This window comes from Dicentrarchus labrax, unplaced genomic scaffold (assembly GCF_905237075.1).
Source record: "Dicentrarchus labrax unplaced genomic scaffold, dlabrax2021, whole genome shotgun sequence".
NCBI lineage: Eukaryota > Metazoa > Chordata > Actinopteri > Moronidae > Dicentrarchus > Dicentrarchus labrax.
This window is the reverse complement of record NW_026136712.1, coordinates 21,898,004-21,914,737: the sequence shown is the minus strand read 5'-3', so window position 1 is coordinate 21,914,737 and position 16,734 is coordinate 21,898,004. Positions and strand designations below refer to the sequence as shown.

Below are 16,734 nucleotides of genomic sequence, written 5' to 3'. Positions count from 1 at the left end.
TCCCTGGTGTTATTTTATTTTTTATTGATTTATTTTTAGCCTTTGAAATTTTTATTTATTGTTCTAGATATTATAATATATAGTTTTTATGTGCACATTTTTGGTAAAGGTGCTATATAAATAAAGTTAAGTTTGATTATATAGCTGTATTCTTAAACAAATTCTTCTAAGCTATTGAAACAAAAACTAAAGTTCACATAAATCATAGCTCAACTTTCTTTCTTTAAGATTCAGTATCAGTTCCCTTCTCTCAGTCTCCACATCCTATTTCTGTCAGTAAAACATAACAGCTTCATGTAGGACTGTGTTTTCCTTTTTTAAATTGTTAATAAGGATCATTAACTTATATATTAATGAATAGGAACCAGTGGGCTTGATCTGAGTGCTGCAGACAGGAGAGGAATGATGACTTTGGTCTTTTCATTTTTGTTGAGATTAAATAAAATCTATAATTACACCAGCCTTAAATTCAGACTATTCCAGTCATATATATGATTTAAGCTATTAAAAATGAATAAATTCACAGGAAGCTTCCCTCTCTGATGAGGAGGAAGAGGCCACAATCAAAGCTGACTGTATATACTGAGAGAGGTGCTCTCTCTGGTGCACTGACCTGTTATCACCACTAGGGGTCAGCAGTTAGTCTCCAAACCGCAGCAGGTTTTACAAAAATGGATCTTATCTTTGATTTAAAAGATATCACTGATGAAATAAGTGATAACATAAAATATCTAATCATCACATCACAAAATGGTTTATAGTAAGTTCTACTTCACTTTTCATTTGCCAGTGAGGTACGGTGCTCCCCATAATGAATACGATAAATATATGTATAAAAAATAATGGATTATTGTGACTTATGTGGGCTAGGAGGACCTGATCTTGTCACAGATTATCTGTTTTATGCAGTACTGTCAGGATATAGGGAAAGTTTCAGCAAATACAACAAAAGGTTATTTTGATAAAAGTTTATTACTGTGGCTTTAAGTGAGATCATGAGGAGGTTTACATAGAATCCACACCTTCAGCGTCATTCACTGGAAACTGTTTGTGTTGAACCTGCTTTCATGGAAAACATATGCAAGCAAGAATCCACATCATGCAAACATAAGCCTCTATTCCCAAAAGCATCTGCTCATAAGTCTGAAAAAGGTCCTGCAGGCCGGGGTCGGCTCTCTACCAACTGCAGTGTGTAATTGTAACATCCTGCTGCCAGACATTTTGGCAACGCTGCAAAAGCCTGACTCATGGCTTCTCCCTAATGCAGCCCCCACCCCGACACCACACCACACCACGCACATCTGGCTCTATGTGTCTCCTTCCACGCCTCGCAGAGTTCTCAGACGTGAAGATGGAAAAGGAGCCGAAGAGGTCAGGTCACGCAGTCAATCTGTGCTCCAGAGCGTTACTGCAGAGATAGAGTGAAAGGTAGGAGGAGAGGAAGACTGAGATATCTTGCATACCAGATCTACCCTCCCTAAAGTACGCTCTTCTTCCTCCTGAGGACTGTTGTCATAAGGTCAGTTTGCTAAATGAAAAAAGTAACAATAATAATGTGATTAGTTTGAAACATCATTTCTTTATTGGCTGACTGTCTTGTGACCAAAACTAATGATTAACCTTCGACTTCAGTGTGTTCGTCTGCCAGAATTATAGAGGCGTTAGCACACAGCTGTCATCTGAATACATATTCCCACCCTGGTTTAACCGAAACACAAACATACATTTGTAAAGTCATCGCCTTTTGCAGAGTCTGTGTTTCCTATTGCCAGTTTCCAGGAAGGAATGATGCAATGGCACTAACAGCAGGGAAAATGCAAACATTTGAGTTTGGGAATTGGCTGGAAAGTTCACTATATCAGACAGATAATCTGAATTTATCAGGTTCCTCTGGCTCCTTCTGGTGCTCCTAATGAAAGAACGAAAACAACCAATCAGAGCCAAGAAAGACAGAAAGGCACTTTGGGTTGATGGCTTGAAGATAGTCGATTGTTGAGTCTCTCTAACAGCGTCGGTATTCGACAACCCGGGAATGTCTTTCTCAGCTCTGATTGGTCCTTTTGGTTCAGGCCTGGTGGATTTTTGATGATTAAGTTTCCCTATAAGTAGTATCAAATCACATGTGTCCTTTCCAGGAACCTTCCTAAAGAATCTAGTTACTTCCTGGTAAATAATACCAAACAATGGGACCTGTAGGTTTCAGTGGCAAACTGAAAAAAAAAAAAAAAAATCACAAAACACACAGAGATAAAATCACAGCTTCCTTTTATAAAGATTTTTAAAAATCAGTCAGAAATTGCACTATAAAGGTCTCCCCTTCCTCTGTTACACTTCAAAAAAATATGATGCAGCGTTTCAGATGACTGGATGACTTTGTTTGAATATGTATTGATTTGGTAATATACAAAAAGTGAATTTTAAATACACATATTCCCTGATTTGCAGTGCGTCTTTGGTTTCTTTCCTGTTCCCTCCGTCTCAGACCTACAGTGTTGTCAGTACAATAAAAATCCATATTATCCGTTTCAGTCAGTAAATCCACGTAATTGAGGATGTGATGCCTCAGTCCAGTTTTGGATGAGTGGCAACAAGAAATCTTAAATTAACTTTGACCCTTCATTGCCGCAGCTCAGAGACGAGTCCAGGTGAATGAGCGGATCCCGAAAGTCCGAGAGTCCTCTGCGAACTTCCAGAAATCCAAACAGAGTGGAAAGGCCACGGACTTCCCTGTTAGTGTTGTTGTGGAAACGGCCTGACACACCTCAGAAATGTCCACCTCGGTCACAATGCATCATCCAAACTACTGTTTCACATTAAAGGCACTCAGAGTCCAGCAGAGCTCACACAGTATTCTTATTATCACAGTGTGGCACCTTGTAACAAAAAAAGGACGATTGCTTACAAAAAAACTTACAGAAAGAACAAAGAAATAATAAGTTAAGTCCCTTAAATTCAAATATTTGTCACACTCAGTGGGGTTTTTGTTTCCTTCCACAGTAAAATACACAGACAGACTCGTAGAGAGAACATAATCTGAGTAAATGTCAGAATAGACCTCGGCCACTGCCAGCAGTGCTCTGACCGTCTATTTAGGGCGAGGAGACAGGATATTTTGAGCAACTCAATTGCAGTCTTGTCAACATACTAACAAGAAACTGCACTTCAACGCAGCCAGAGACTGACTGTATGATACGCTCTGAAGTCAGCCCAGTAAGCGTGGTCTGCAGGTCAGAACAACTAAACTGGGAGAAAATGGGTGAAGGGTAACTTTCGTTTGTAACAGTTATCTGAAACAACACTTTGATATGTCGTAATCTTGTGGACAGCACGCCACACTAACAGCTCAAATTTTATATGGATCAAAAGTCAAGTTTGTTTTTGTCTCTCTGTAGTCATAGAAACAAAGGAATTGGTCAATATAAATCAATAAAAATCTTCCAGCTATGACAGGTGATCTACCTGAACTGACTCTCACTTCAGAGAACAGGTTAACGGATTTCCCAACACGTTTTCCTTTAACTCGTCTGTCTTTGTATCTGTTGTTTGAAACCTAAATGTGACGGACACAAAGCGAGAAAAACAAGAAGACAATTATGGAACTATCTCAAATGATGGACATGTCAACAAACTGACTTCCCTCCGCTCAGTTAAGGCACTGTGGTGCTTTCAGCTACAGTGATGCTGCGTTCACACAGTATCAGCACAATGGGAGGAACTGGAACATCCCGTGGCAGCGTTCATGCAATATGATTCTCCATCCTAGTAACAAACTTATTTGAACCCAAACAAACCCAACCCAGTAGTTTTGATGCCTAACCCTAACCAAACTGTACATCAGCCACGTTTCTTATTGTTAGATTGATTGAACTACGGTCACTTCATCCTTTCCTGCATGTCCTAAAATATTAAACTAATAGGGCAAAAACCTTCACCTTCTGTTTACTTTCAGAAAAATAAGGTTTTTTCAGAATAATAAAAAAAACAATCAGCTTTCAGTCCAATGGGACTTTTTCTGGACTTTAGGAAAAATGGGCCGTCCCCATTTTTTAATGGTTCGTTACCCGAAATAGTTGGTTTTTCTTCACTCGTAAATATTGTTTGCTTTGAGTTCAATGCTATAATGCTCACAATGACAGCGCTAACATGCTGGTGTTTAGCAGGTGAAATATTTACTGTATTCACCACCTTAGCTTCGTGTGTTAGCATGCTAGCGTCTGCTTATTAGCAAAACAGCAGAGGCTGATGGGAATGTTGTTAATTTGGTTTGTTATATAAAATATATAAAAATATTATAAAATAAAAGACAAATTAAAATTCTGACCTGCTGAAAGAGCTAAACAAAAAATCCACCCAATAATTCTTAAAATGTCGTCGAAGTGGACGACCGACGGACCGACATTAACCAAACCCTTTTCAACCACGTTTAGCCTGGACCTACTTCGACCCGCAAATCACTGAAACATGCATTCTTAAAAAAAACAAAAAATATTTTTGATAAATACAACTAAATCTCCATCCTGAACAATCGTCATTTCGAAGTTAATTCTTCTCTTCTTCATGAAAAGAAAACCTTTTTTGTTTTGCTCAGTTCAGAGAGTCATGAGTCATTTTGAGACAAGGCAGGCAGGGTCATCCATTGTCCCCGTTACCACGTTCCCTGCTGGTCCCGTCCACCTGAATTCACTTGTGCATGTACAGTTGTATGAGGCCCGCCTGGTGCAGCTGCTGCCACAGGCTCATTTCCATACGCAGGTCGTGGTTGGCGAAGAAGCCCACTGGGTGATACTTGCTGTCGTAGTAGTGGTCAGAGTAGTTCTTATAGTCCGGGGTCATGTAGCCGTACGCACTCACCTTCATCAACAGAGGAGACACAAAAGCTGCAGTCAGAATATAGAACAATCCTCTGAATGCAGAAAAATCTTAAACATTTCAGCTTTCATGAGCCTCCTTCATTTCATGTTTTAACTTGACCCACTTGGCCTCAATCTTTACCAACTTATTTCCATTCCCACCACAGACAGCTTGAAAAACAGGTTTTTATTGCAAAGACACGCTGTGGATTTGAAGGAATCTGCAGCTGATCTGATATAAAAACCCCACAATCGACACTACAAAGGCTGATTTTATAAATTCCTGAGAGCATTGCTCCAGCGCAGAGTGAGTCACTATCAGCACCAAATCAAGGCCACACAATGTAAGACATACAGTGCGTGCATTTACAAGGCCGACTGCTGAAAGAGCCAAAACAGCTACAACATTCTCATGCTATCAGGCAAGTGCAGCCTTGTCCCACAGTAAATAAAGAGCCGACAGTAATATTCAGTACAGTCATGATTAATTCTACCTTGTCGCAGGTGTGCAGCGCAGCCAACAGCATCACAGCTCCTGTAGACGGACGGTAAATGTCCTTATATCTGCTTTTCAGAGCATTAGAACGAAGGAATCTGAAACAAGAAGATAATACAACATAAATACATCTCCAGTGTCAGTGGGGACACAGAAGTGGACACTGTGTGGGAACTTCCCACAGCAGCACACTCTGGTTTCAGCCTCTGCTTCTCCTTTAATCTCATTTCCAACTATTTGAAATGTGAGCCGCACTTTCATTCTGTTCACCTGCTGTGCAGATAATTCGCTCACCTGTTTCTGAGGTAACGGACGAAGTCGGGGTGGTACATCTTCAGCTTTCCTGCTGACACGTCCTCTCCAAAGTACTTGGTTGGACTGCGGAGAAAACGTGACATTAGTTCAAAAGTCAAACAATCAGCCATCAGTACCAAAAAGAGTAAAAGACAATAACAAATATAGTTACGAAATCTTACAACAAATCTCTAGATAGCCATGACCAGTGAGTGCAACATAAGTTCACAGTGCCAGTTCAACTTTTCTGTGGGTGACGCAGCATCTCTAACCACTGATCTGGTCTCCCACAGGAAACCAGCTCTGTTAAAGCCCAGTGAGAAAAACACGTCTCTACCAGCTGCACTACCGGCTAAAAGTCACATATCGCTCTGTAAACAGTGTGAGCAGGAGTTCCAAAACTGTTCATATAAAACAAAATGTGTACACATTGATTTGGAAAAATTCTGAAAAATGTGCGTAACAATGTGTGTACAAAGACTTGGCAGTGTTAGGAGTCAGAGCTGATGGTTGGTTCAGAGTTGGTTGTGTGTTCAGTAACGTTGAATGACATCCACGTTTGTTTGGCTTTCCAGCAGTTCTGTACTGAGTCAAGTAATTACGAGTTGGTTGTTGACGGGAATGCTACTTACGAGTTAGAAACTGGCAATTACAATAACTCCTATGTGAACACAGCATTAATGTTGTAGCTGGTCATAGTGGACCTAATTTTAACTACACTGTTCAACAATGCTTCATATCGTATAATCTGTTCTCAATGCTAAATCTTAAATTTACAACGTAACTAGTAACTGCTGTCAGATAAATGTAATGGAGTAAATAAAACTGGGTTACATGGCGATACTTCAGTAGTACAAATACCAGAATTGCAGCTACCAATGAGCAATGACGCTAGCATGGCAAAAGTGCAAAGTGCAGTGTGTTTGTATGGAGATTGAGTCCAACTGCATCATCAGTACGACAGTCTGAGTGTTGCTTACTCTTTGCCCCGCTCAGGCCCTCTCTCTACTGGAGTGTGTGTCGCTGCAGCCTTCATCAGCAAGTAATCACGGTCGTGATCCGGCAGAAAGACGTATCGTGTTTCCTGTTGGAGAGCAGCAGAGCTTCAGGCCTGGTGTCACAATTTTAGCATTTCATAGGAGGAAATACTTTTTACATTTTGTCCTCACCTTAGACATAGGGGGCCCTTTGTACCCGGCGCCGGCGTAGCTCCTCATGGAGTTCATCAGTGTGTTGGTGGAGAACGTGTAGTGGGTGGTCCGAGAGCCCACGTCCTGCTCAAAGCCCTTAATGATTGCCCCATTGGTCCTGAAAATGAAAACACACAAACATGATGACAGAAGACACCAATCTAACTGAAGAGCCACTTCTTAGTTTTATTACCAAAATGCATTTTGACAAACCAGAGCCCCTCTGACCCAAACCAGCTGAACATGTAAACTCTCATATTGTTCATATTGTTGACAGAATTAAACCGTTTAAAAGACACGCCAACTGATTTTGGTAATGCACTAGTGCACCATCAATGGTGGCCTAAATGGCCCTGCAAACACGTGGCTTTTGTTTTTGCTATAGTACCAACACAACAATGTGGTTTTTCTCAGTATCTACCTGAAAACATAATGATGACCGTCGATCTCCTTCCCTTTCTCTGAATCCTTCAGTATCCCACCATTCCCCACCACAGCACAGCGGATACACTCGGATTTATTGGCGCGATCCTTCCAGTCGTCCAACATCAGCCAGTTAGCAGAGGAGTTGAGGACAGTAAGAGTTTCCACCAATGCTGTTGACACAGGGAAACAGAGTTAATCTGGATGAGTGGGTAGGATTTAGTGGCATCTAGCTGAGAAGTTGCAGGTTGCAAACCAACTGAATACCCCTCGCCTTCCAAGCATGTAGGACTTCTTTTTAGTTGGTGAACCACTGATTTCTTTTGTTGCGATGTAACTGTCTCTGCCCACAGATTCAGTTAGTTGTGGTGGCACACAGACAGGAAGCTACCATTATCTCAACACGATTAGCATCTTGACTGTGATGAAGCCTACATTGCATCATCTGTCTTCTGAATAAAGAGTACACTATCAGCTTTAGACGACCGTTGGTGTCACATAACAATTCTAACATGAATGTACTTTAAACTTTATCAAAGAAACACATGTGTCAGGTTTTCACTCAGAGACTCAGTGATGTATTATATACTGGTTGGTGTTTATATCTTCATTCAGGGAAAATCTTTGTTTTAATTGAAGTGAACACAGTACTTGAAAATTAGTAATGGGCCAAAGGTTTAAATACACAATTAAATACAAATTGTGTAGTGATTAGTAATGGTATATAGGTTAGGTACAGGTGAAAATGTAATTAAAATAATAATAAGGGAAAATATTCCACACTGGAAATAATCCTTTTAAAACTGTAATATAAAAAAAAAAATAAAGGACAGAAAGAAAGAAAAATACCTAATAAATTAAAGCAAATGTTAAAAAAAAAAACAATAAACCTCAATAGAAAAACATGGCAACAAAAAAGGGAAAATATTTAAATAAAGAAATAATGCTCACTTGAGTATTCAACTCCGCCCCAGCCGTGTGCTCCTGGGTACTGCTTCAGACGCTGGTGCGCTTCACGGGTGACGTGTTGGGCCCACTGCAGGACTGGAATGTGTTTCAGAAACCTCCCACCAAATTCTGTTTTTGTCACCTGACCTCGGATACCGCCTGGGCAGTCCTGAAGGAAGCAGATAACACGGCCGCGCTGTTATCGAGCTGCGTACAGAAAGTCTGGTAACAACATACAGTTACTATGCTCCATCATTAGATCATTAGAAAGCCAGCACCATCAGTTCCAAAATATTAACCTCCAAACTCCCACTGGAGGCAATTACCTAGTAATTACACGGCTGCAACATGGTAACGACAAAAGACTTTGAGAAACATGTTCATTATGGAATCTAAAAGGGACACACAAGGAAGCACTGGGAGTACATGCAAACACACGAATGGCACCGACTTTATCTCGTTAATTGTGTTATTGGCCTCTGTGGAATCAATTATCGACTGTGTGCGCTCTCTATTTATGTAATAGCTCAAAGCCTAAACTGCAGCTTAACTGAGTTGAGAGTCTTTTGTGATTCACCATACGGATGCATTACAAAACCCTAGGATCTCTCCCATGAGACGTTCAAAGACTCTGAGGCAGATCTGAGTAATGTTTTCTTTTTTCTTATCCTCCCTCTGTATTTCTCTCAGTGGACCATCTGACAGCTCAATAAAGAGATTGAGCGTTGATAGCACATTCAGGGAATCGGGGGTTTGGTGTAACAGAGCCAGGCTGTAGGAAAGTCCATTTTCTATGAAACATTTCCTGGGAAGACGGACACACCCAGTACAACTGTGGCAGCTGCCCTGTGACATATCCACCCTGACGAAAGCCAGACGTCTGTTCTTCCACAGATATGATACACAAGATCACGTGACACAAGGCCCGCTATCGTCCGCTATCTCCACTATGGTTTGTGTCTTTCCCACTTATTACTTTTATTGCCATTAATTCAATAAAAAGGATAGACTGGTAATTGTCAACACATCACATGTAAAGGCCAAAACCAACAACTGACCCTTCCTAAGTCCCGCCTCTCCTTCCTGTGCTTGGATACGATCTGGTAGAGAAAACCGTACGACTGTAAAAGCACAATGCTTCGGGGGGGTGGGACCCCCTTGGGGTTTTTTTTTTTTTTCCCCCCCTTTTTTTTTTTTTTTTTTTTTTTTTTTTCCCTTCAAAAAAAAACCCCAAAATTTAAATAAAAAAAAATTTTTAAAAAAAATAAATTAAATTTTTTTTCTAAAAACCTTCCCCCCCCCCCCCCACAACAACAAAAAAAAATTAATAATAAAAAATAAAAAAAATTTTGGAAATAATTAATTAAAAAAGAGGGGAAAAAAAAAAAAAATTAAAAAAAAAAAAAAAAAAAAAAATTTTTTTTTTTTTAACATAGATCAGCCTATAGATTAGCTTAGCACATAGCATATCCAAGTACAGGAAAGGAGAAAGTTGACTGAGGTTCCAAAAGAGGCTTAGACTTAGGAGGGCTCAATTAATTGATATTAACTGATATCACGTCAGAAAGTTTTGAGAAACAGAAACAAATAAAATTGTTATTATTCAGAGGACAAGCTAAATGGAGCACAGATTGGACTCACTGTTTGTGGTGGGATGTCTTCGCTCATGTAAGCGTCTCCAATGAAGGGAGGCTCTGTTGGCCTGGCTGCCTGTGTGGGCTGCTGAGGCCTCTGTGTGGGGCCTTTAGTACTGGTCCGGGTCCGGGTCTTATTCCCGCCATTTGACACATCCAGGACACTGTTCTCTGCCGGTTTGTGCTCAGCGGCTGTGGGTGCTGGAGTCTTTACGGTTGGAGTCTGCGTGGTACGTGCGTGTTGATGCTGAACTACGAGCTCTGGGTGAAGGTTGGAGACGGGGGGCGGACGGGTCCACTGGTCAGTGTTAGTCTTCCTGTCGAGAGGCTCCTCGGAGTCTCGTGAGCGGCTGTGGAAGACAGAGCGAGTGTCACCGCTGGAAATATATCAGCTAAACCCTTCAACGTGCTCTCATTTCTTAAAAGGAATAGTCCAACATTTTGAGAAATATTTGCTTTCTTGATGAGGGTCAGATGAGAAGATTTATACCCCCCTCAAGTTTGCCAGCTGGTTAGCTTAGCATAAAAACTGGACACTGCTAGCCTGGCTCTGTCTGAAGATAGTCTGCATGTTAATTAACAATACTATTTAATTTAAATGTTATATCTTGTTTACTCTGCACGAAAAGGAAGATAATGTGTTGTACTTAGTGACCTTTTGAAGTGGAGGTAGCCAGAGCCACGCTAGCCGTTTCTCCCTGTTTCCAGTCTTTATGCTAAGCTAAGCTAAGTTGCTGCTCACACCAGCTACGTATTTAACGGACTGATACGTGATCGTTCATCTCATCTAACTTCTAACAAAGAAGCATAGATCCCAAAATATCCCCCTGCTGCTTTAAATGTATTATTGTAGGTTATTTTATGATAGCCTATCAGTTTCACAGTAAATAACTGACAGGCAGCACTGAGATACATTTAATCCCTACCAAATAAAATTAAAATGTACATTTACAGTTATGCTGCTAAGTCCGTCTATTTTGCATTTGCACTTGCATGCATAAGGTAGTAATGTGTTTTGTTTTCCGGGATGGGACACTCTTAGAAAGCACCAGTTTAAGAGCTTTCTGAAAAGGAAATGCAGGTTTTGTACGCTCTGCTTGGAAGAAAACTGTAGACCGGCTGTGTCTGTGGCTACAAACCATAAGGAGTAAGTGAGAAAATGTGCATTTTGTAATTGGGGTGAACCAAAGTTTATAACTTTGCACACACTAACATTTTAATCATATATGAGGAAATGGGAGGAATTGGAAGTTTAAGGTGATTTATGACTCAGTTTCACACTGCCTACAAAACGTATTACAGCCATGAAGAAGAGAGTGGAGGCTGAGCTATTAAAGGCTCAAAGGAACTGGAAATCAATTCTCTACTCTACCTGCTTCTTAGAAATGTAAGTTAAGTGGACTTTGAGTTGAGTTTGTGTTGCCATGGAGACGCAGTTACCACTTAAATCCCGCCCACACAGTGCAGGTAAAGCAGATCTGACTGTTAAACGTTATAAAGACGAGGATCTTTAACACAAATATATACTGTGGAGAGAAATTCCTGTTGTAAAGGAGATTAAAAGCTGCAGTCTCAGGTAACCGTGGCGATGGCTTCACCCCTATTGGCTCTGTATTACGAGCCTGACACAGCAGATGCAGAAAGTAAACCTCATAAAGCCCGGTAACGAGACCCAGGTCGGCTGAAATAAAGTGTAGCTGGAACTCATTAATGTCAAAGATCAAACTGCAGAGAGAGCGGCGGGTCAGTGAAAACAGCCTGATGCTGTTTAATGTGTGTGTGAGTACAAAACTGAAATTAAACATTAACTAAAGTCGGTTGCTCTTCTTCCCCATTCCATTTTCTCTAATGTCTTCATTAATTAATTAATTAATTATTTATTAATAATAATAATAATAATAATAATAATTAATATTTAGTTACTTGATTTGATATATTTAATATTGACATATATTTTATATTGCTGCTGTTTAGACCCCGGCTAACTGGAGGAAGAGATATTGTATCTCAATGGGATCGAAACAGTAAAACAGTGAGCTGAATAATACTGTATTTTTTTCAGTATTCACACAGTGCTTTGACAATATTGTATCTCAGCAGGGTCACGGCAAAAAAACAATTATAATTCGAAAATTTGAAATTTTATTTTCTAAAAAAGGCAAAAGGCTCCAGAGTCCATGAAAGAACATGAGGTCTCCTGCATGGAAAAGCAGCGGCGGCAGGGAAGTAAAGGGGACATTCATGTGGTTATTTTTACCCGGAGCATCCAGATTAAAGAACAGCTTTTAAAATGAAAGAGCTCCACATGCCCATATTTAGTGTCTGAACCAGGACTTGGAGACACAGCCACATTTTCCTTTTCTCTCTCCCCCCCCAAAACTTAATGCATCTTATCTGGACTTACTGGCTTTTAAACCTGGAGCGCTGCCCGTTGTAACAAAGCTTACGTTTCACATACGCGTGTAAGAGACCACCTCCAGTGAAATAACTCCAGGAGCTTTTTTTCATTAGTGCAGCCAGAGCGCTGTGTGGCTCTTTTGTTAAAACCACAATGATACAACAAGAGGGGGAATAAGTGCTGGTTGCAAAAAAACAAAAACATTGGAACTTTTCATACCGCTCTTGATCTAAGAGTTTAACCCTTCAACTCCATCCCTGTTTAACACTGACTCTGACCTCAATACTGTCCCAGATTCAACTGCCTGCCAGCATATGAATGCTATATACCAGTGGTTCCCAAGCCTTCTTGATTTTGAGGTGTGATGGAAAGCTTAAAAAATATACACAGTAGGTGTACGTCAGCATTTGGTTCACTTTTTAAGAAAAGTAAATTGTTAAATAATAATAGAACAATGTCTAAGTGTCAGGGACAAGAAAACAAGAAATAATCTGCTCAAAATTCATCTAAATAACTTGTTTTACACAAACTTCCTGCAGTTACTGAGTTCACTGTTAAGGTTCAGCGTACAGTTTTGAATATAATGTGAAATATCCATAAAATAAATCACTAAAGCCGGGGTCATCAGTTAACTCTATGATAGAAAAAGGTTGAGAACCACTGCTACATACAGTGCCACGGTAGTGAAACAAGGCTTATCTTATCAGTCAGCTTCTTAAAGAGAAACACTTGAGATGTGAAATCTAGATTGTGTTTATATTCCAGTCTGACTAACAGAGTAGGAAGTGTAATCCTTTTTTATAAGCAATCCCCAAATTAGGCAAGGAAAGGTTTAATGCCCTGTTCGTGTCACATGGGAATTACTGTAATCACCAGTTTCTGACTTGTAACTGCTGCTCACATTCAAGTCAAACTCTGGGAAACAACTGGGAATAACATGGCAGAGCCTGAATAGGAGAACAAACATGGACATCGCGCGTCATCTAAGGTCTGTTCATGGTAATTAAACCCAAACTTTAATGGACACCAGGCTGTACTGTCAACACACCGCTTTGTCGAGTCGGAGAAAACCAGGACAAACACTGTTGGACAGAGAGGGTCTACACTGAATACAGTCTTTGGGCGCAGAGGAGTTGATTTGTCTCTTGTGAGTCACTAAATTAAAGAGCCCTCCCGTGGGTTCTCCTTCGTGGTGAAAGTCAGGAACCTACATTACTCACAATGCAACCCAATCACAGATCACAAATAAAGGAATATCTAATCTAATCTAATCTAATCTAATGTAAACCAACGTATCAGTGTTCATCACCAGCTTCTTCTTTACTTCCACAGACTGTATAATTAAAAATGGAGGTAGTTTCCGTGACGTCACCCGCAGGTTTCTGAAGAACCGCTGTGAAGCTCAGGATGGTCGGCCCGGCTAATCCAAAAATGGGCAAAGACGGGGAGCGAGCAACCAGCAACCAGCAACCTGTGACCCATGCCCTTAATTATGCATAACTGTAAAACTTTATATAATTTAAATGGGTGAGACCAAAAGTGTTTATTGTACCAGGCTGTAAACGGGTTTATTTCTGCTTTAAAGTTGGGTTGGTTGAAAAGTTGAGCTTGACTCAAACTGGGGGTTAAATAAAGCCCTCATATTTAACGTTTGGTATCAGATCATTTACAGTCAGTGAGTGCCTCTCTGAAGTCTCAGACCTCAGCAGCCACTGTGTTTGTTAAATGTTTTGCTCTCTCAAGCCTGAACTGAAGCTAGTTTCACTTCCTGCTCCCTGTGTTTTGCCTTTAGTTAACATAAAGTTGAATTTAGGTCGTGTGACCAACAAAAACACACACTGGTTGCCTTATTGTACGTTCAGGATCACTTTTTTCTACAAGCATTTTAACCTCATAGTCACTGTTTCATGTCATATCCAATGTGTCAGAGCACCAAACCAATGAAGAACATGTCACTGCTCACACTTTCTGATTGCCATTTCTGTAAAACACAATCAGTGCAGGTTTCCTTCCTTCGCTCACCTGCTCGCTCCCTGTGGGACGCCCTGGAAGTATTTCAGCGGCAGGATGTAGATACACAGCAGGGAGAAGGCGGTCAACACACCGAGCAGCAGTCTCTTCTGGAGCGCCATCCCCGTCAAGGAGTGCGTGACCGGCAGGCTGCGTGTGCCCGCTCTGCCCTCCGCTCCGCCTGAAGGAACATGAGGAGGCAGAGGATGGAGCCTGAGGAGGCAGGCGAGGATGCTGTCTCCTCCACAGGACAGTTTTCTGGGGGGGTTTCTTTGGTCAACCAGGCAAGGAAAGGCAGGGTGTTGGTGATGGTGGGGATTTAATTAGCCCACAACAGGATCTGGGCTCCACTCTAGGCTTCTGTCAGCACAACTACAGTGGGAGGGAGATAGAAGGAGAGAGTTGGAACGAAGGCAAAGACTCGGGGGGGGGGGGGGGGTGGAAGGGGAAACTTTATCTTTCTGCGTCAACAGAGTCCCAAATAATCCCTTTTTAATGAAACCTTTGAACACAAAGTGCAGGGCCACAATCTTCATATCCTTTTACACTCTGCTTTTATTTATTTTTTTGCTTTCATGATCTCCTTTTTGCTCTCGCTGCTTTTCTAACACACAAAAGAGGAACCACTGTAGCTACAGACATCAATATAAAAGGCAACATTTTGGCTGCTACTCACAAGCTGACCGCTGTAGAAAAAAAACTAAAGTCAGCTGCAGCTGATGGGCCATAAACAATGTAGGAAGCCACAATCAGACAGGAAACATCTTACTTTCCCCTTCCTGCTGTGGTGGTCTCAGACATTAGCATACACACTGAACACCGTCCTCTCTCCACTTCTCACCTCTTTGTAAGTAGTGTAACAAACAGAGCCCCGAGGCCAGGCGCTGAAATCTGCTCTCTTAACTTCTCTTAAGTCCCGAGCTGCTCTCCGAGGTCCACGCAGTCCTCGAGAGTAATCACTTAATAACTGGGTGAATACGGAAAATAATAACAGCGCTGGTGACAATGTGAGGGATACAGTTTCCCAGGCTTGTGTAGGTACTCCTGTCTGAGGCTAAATGGGGAATGGAAAGAATGTGTTTGCAGTGATCCAGTGATAAACTCAGCCCCCATGTCTCTGATAACAGACATAACAGGAGGGAATTAGCATTTTTACAGGCAAAGAAAACTGTTTATAGCTGAGATTTCGACTTCAAATAAATGTCATAAACATCTCTAACATGGCTGACAAAGAGTCAGAACAAAATGTAAGAGGGGAAAACCACATCAGACTGTGACACAAATCGTGACTCAATCTTTTTCCTCCTAGAGTCAGAGGGCTCTACTCTCTTGTGTCTGTTTGTGTTCCTGTCTAACGGAAACAGAGCTCAAGTCAAACGTGACACAAAAAGACCAAATAAAGACAAAAAGTGTGTGTCCTCTCACCGGCAGAAAATCCTCTGTGTTCTGTGGTTCCAATCTTTCCTTCATGATGGCTGTAACGGAGACATATTCCTCTAAGTTGGGAGCTCTGCTGCTCATCTAGAGTGGAGTGGCTGCACTGCCAGCCTCTGCACTGTATGGGCGGGACCATTGTGAAATGAGCAACAGCTGCTGGCAATTGGTCAACCCCCTCAACTCCGGAGTATGAGGAGGGGTGGGGGAGAGAAAGAAGCCCACTCCAGGCTGCAATAAAGTTAGACATGAGCAGGCAGCTCTAAGGATCTCTGCTATGCTCACAATGTGTGGATCACAACACAATCCTGACAGACAGGAGACAGGAGGGGGGACACACGCACATGTATGACTGCATATACGCACAGAGGTGACAAGCAGGAACACGCAAAGGGAAGAGAGACTTCACTCTCTGCCTCATCCAGTGTCACTCCATCCACCCAGCCCTCCAACAGCCAGCCAGTCAGCCGGGACCGTCCGAGCCAAGTGAGAGTCAATAGCCGGTGCGCCTCTGCGGGGCTCAGTTTCCTCTGTGAAAAAGAAAGGAAATACGCTGAAAGGCGAGACACGTTTCAGTACGCGCCACCGGTTGCTTTGGAAGTCCAGAGGAAGTGAGCTAGCTGGAGGGCGATGGAGGAAAAAAAAGAGGGGGGAAGGAGGAGAAGAAGAAGTGGGTCAGCTCTGGACATTATTCCAGATGTATAGGCTGAAGCATCCCTGGGGTCGTTTAACTCGCCTCCATAAAGACAGCAAAGAGGAAGGAAGTACCGCAATTAGAGAAGTGTGGCAACCATATCTATTCATCAGAAAGCGTTGACATATTGGTTTACAGATATCTCAGGAATCAAACTGCATTTTAATTAGCAGTGAATCATTTCAGGATCCAAACCTACAATTTGGGCTCATAACTCAGATTCCACAGGGTACTGACTAGATGTGGTTGAAGACACTTGAGTGAGTTATGGTCTGAGAGAGTGAGGGATGATGGGAGGGCGGGGAGCAGAAACAGGCGAACAATTGTCTGTTTTCCCACAGCGAACAGAAAAGAGGAACACAG

General features: G+C 41.7%; 1 protein-coding gene across 1 annotated transcript; it reads right to left on the bottom strand.

Annotated features, from left to right (window-relative positions):
* Positions 1-2,248: 2,248 nt before the first annotated feature.
* On the bottom strand, positions 2,249-16,141 carry st6galnac (ST6 (alpha-N-acetyl-neuraminyl-2,3-beta-galactosyl-1,3)-N-acetylgalactosaminide alpha-2,6-sialyltransferase). Its single transcript, XM_051417275.1, has 10 exons — positions 15,669-16,141; positions 14,256-14,615; positions 9,843-10,185; positions 8,205-8,370; positions 7,252-7,426; positions 6,810-6,948; positions 6,621-6,724; positions 5,641-5,724; positions 5,345-5,444; positions 2,249-4,851 (listed from the first exon to the last, which is right to left on the bottom strand). The coding sequence occupies exons 2-10, from the start codon at positions 14,363-14,365 to the stop codon at positions 4,681-4,683; spliced, it is 1,392 nt and encodes a 463-aa protein (XP_051273235.1). The 5' UTR covers positions 14,366-14,615; positions 15,669-16,141; the 3' UTR covers positions 2,249-4,680.
* Between the last annotated feature and the right edge of the window lie 593 nt (positions 16,142-16,734).

Coding starts and splice junctions, on each gene's coding strand:
- st6galnac (XM_051417275.1), bottom strand. CDS start 14,365: ATGGCGCTCCAGAAGAGACTGCTGCTCGGTGTGTTGACCGCCTTCTCC. Junction 7,427..8,204: donor GGGCGGAGTTGAATACTCAA/GTGAGCATTATT, acceptor CTGTGTCAACAG/CATTGGTGGAAACTCTTACT. Junction 6,949..7,251: donor GGTCATCATTATGTTTTCAG/GTAGATACTGAG, acceptor TTTCATTTTCAG/GACCAATGGGGCAATCATTA.